The 2509-nt window shown below is 35.0% G+C and overlaps 1 protein-coding gene across 1 annotated transcript in view; it reads left to right on the top strand.

Annotated features, from left to right (window-relative positions):
- ITFG1 (integrin alpha FG-GAP repeat containing 1) overlaps positions 1-2509 on the top strand; it is a 323849-nt gene that overhangs the window by 202452 nt on the left and 118888 nt on the right. The window contains exon 8 of the mRNA XM_012653960.1: positions 137-245. Coding sequence (XP_012509414.1) covers positions 137-245 — 109 coding nt within the window. The remainder of the gene's footprint in view (positions 1-136; positions 246-2509) is intronic.

The following is a 2509-nucleotide window of genomic DNA, read 5'->3' as shown; positions in this document are numbered from 1 at the left end:
GTAATTTTATTTTAAACAGGTTGAATAAATAAAGTTTACATTTACATGATAAATAACATGCCATGCATTTTAGTGGTCACTTTTTTGATAGGTTTAGTAGCTTGTTCTTACCATTTTTGTTTGTGTTTTTTTCCAGGGAATCTTAGATATTGTAGTCCTAAGTAAAGGATATACAAAGAATGATTTTGTCATCCATACACTAAAAAATAACTTTGAAGCAGATGCTTATTTTGTTAAAGTCATTGGTGAGTATTTTAAATATTAACATTTAATTTTGTTCTCTCTCTCTCTCTGTCTCTGTCTTTCTGTCCCTTCCTGCACATACTCCAAAGAGCAAGGACACACTCCTGTCTGATCCACATTCAGCCCTCCAGATCAGGAGATCAGCTTCAGCATAACGCCATGCTGTCTGTACACATAGACCTCATTCAGATTTCACCAGCTGTCCCAGCAATGGGACAGCTTTTTTTCTTTCTGTTCCAGTATTCTGTCCAGAAATACCTATTGCATTTAATTTTCCCATCTTATCAGACTTCTTCAATCTAGATTTTTCTTCAATTCTGTTTTTCATCTCCTTATCAGTTTAAAGAATATGGGCTTTACATTCTGTGAAGTAACCCTGTTTCCTCATTACACAACTCAGGGCACGAATTCTTTGCAGAAATTCCACTGCAAGGAATTGCAGAATTGATGCTGTGTGCTTCCCAGCGCATCATACCAGGAAGCACACGATGTTGGCCTGTCCCAGCACCGTGATGCTAACCATGCTCACCTGGTCATGTGGATGATTGCCAGGTCTCTCCACCTTAAACTCACGTTTTCTCCTTTGTAATTGATTAATATTTTGTGGGGAGATACTCTGGTATTACTTTAATATGCTTTTCCATATCAAACCTCTACCTTCCATTCTTAGAGTCCATTGAGAACTCCTACCTGAATCAACCTTCTGTGTTTATCAAATAGAGATTTTCTATTCCCATCATTCCTTCCACATTTATAAGTTGGCATTCTGCTGTCATCCTTTACCTCCCTTTCCCTAAGCCTGGAATCAGACATTCTTCAAGGACCCCTGGTTCCTTTTAGTAGAGGATGGTATTTGAAAACCCAGTTCTGGATGTTCAGTATGCTCGTCGCTGCTGGGTTGTCATTTCTCCCAGGTTCTGTCAGTGCACAGAGCTGCAAAAATACAGGTATGTCTTCACATGCATACCTACAAATATACACATCTCTAACTGTTTTTACATCTATTTTTATATATATATATATATATATATACTGTAAAACCATGAATTCATAGCAGTAATTCCATTTCTAATCTGACACAGCACTTCAGAGTTCTTTCTCATCTTTTCCGTATCTGTAGATATCTTCTCTAGAAGTGAGAAACTTGCCTTCCGTTATCCTCAATATGTTACTTATTTGTTCACTATAACCAGTTGCCAACCTTCTCCTCCACAGATATCCATGTTTGTCATAAAGACCCTGTACATGTTTTGTTAAGTATATGCCTATTTTATTTTCTTTGGAATGGTTATAAATATTATTGTGTTTTTAAGTTTTGTTTCTACATGTTTGTTTTTAGTATATAGAAATAAAATTGGTTTTTGTGGGTTGATCTAATATACTGCAACCTTGCTCAACTGACTCACTGGTTCTTGGGATTTTCTCCATGGACGAACATGTCCTCTGCAAAGAGGGATAATTTCATCTGTCTCTTGTAAGCTATATGCTTTTATTTCCTTTTCTTGTGCTTACTAGAATTTTCATTACTATGTTGAATAAGATTGGTATTCACTTTTATTAATAATAACAAAACATCCTTGCCCTTTTTCCAATCTTAAGGGGAAAGCATTCCATCTTTCACCATTAAATATGATATTAGCTATAAGGCTTTTTTTTAGATGCTCTGTATCATATTAAAGAAGTTCCCTCTGTTCCTCATTTGCTGAGCATTTTATCATGAATTGGTGTTGGAAGGTGACTGTTTTTGTGTTGCTATTATTATAGCCAACACCAAGACAGCCATATCAATTCATTTGTCAACAAAATGGCATATGTACTTTGTAGAAATATTTATTACCATTTTTAAATGAGCATAAATAGCTGAACACAGAAAAGCAACAGAATAGTGAATAAGTATTGAGATTAATTTTGAGAGGTAAAATTGACAAAATGCATATCCTTCCTTTTCTAAACAGCAAATTCACTCTTATTTAATCTGAGTAGCTCCCATCTTCATTATTGCTGCAGCCATAAAATACTGATATATGAATCTAATGATCATTTTTATACTTTCATCATCCATCTGACCAACTCCTCTCCTTTGCCATTTTCAAGAAGGTATTATTTGTCTATTTTAGAGCTAAGAAAATTAAAATGTACTGTTTATTTGGTATGCTACTAACTTACATAGGTTGAAGTATATTTTCTTATCTCAGTGGTTTTTCTTCAACTTCCAACCTCTAGATATTATGACAAGGAGTCCTTAAAACTTTTGCTAACTCTGGGC

This window comes from Propithecus coquereli, unplaced genomic scaffold (genome assembly GCF_000956105.1).
Source record: "Propithecus coquereli isolate 6110/MARCELLA unplaced genomic scaffold, Pcoq_1.0 Scaffold436, whole genome shotgun sequence".
Classification (NCBI taxonomy): Eukaryota; Metazoa; Chordata; class Mammalia; order Primates; family Indriidae; genus Propithecus; species Propithecus coquereli.
The sequence above is the reverse complement of the archived record's forward strand: the minus strand, read 5'-3'. Positions and strand labels throughout refer to the sequence as shown.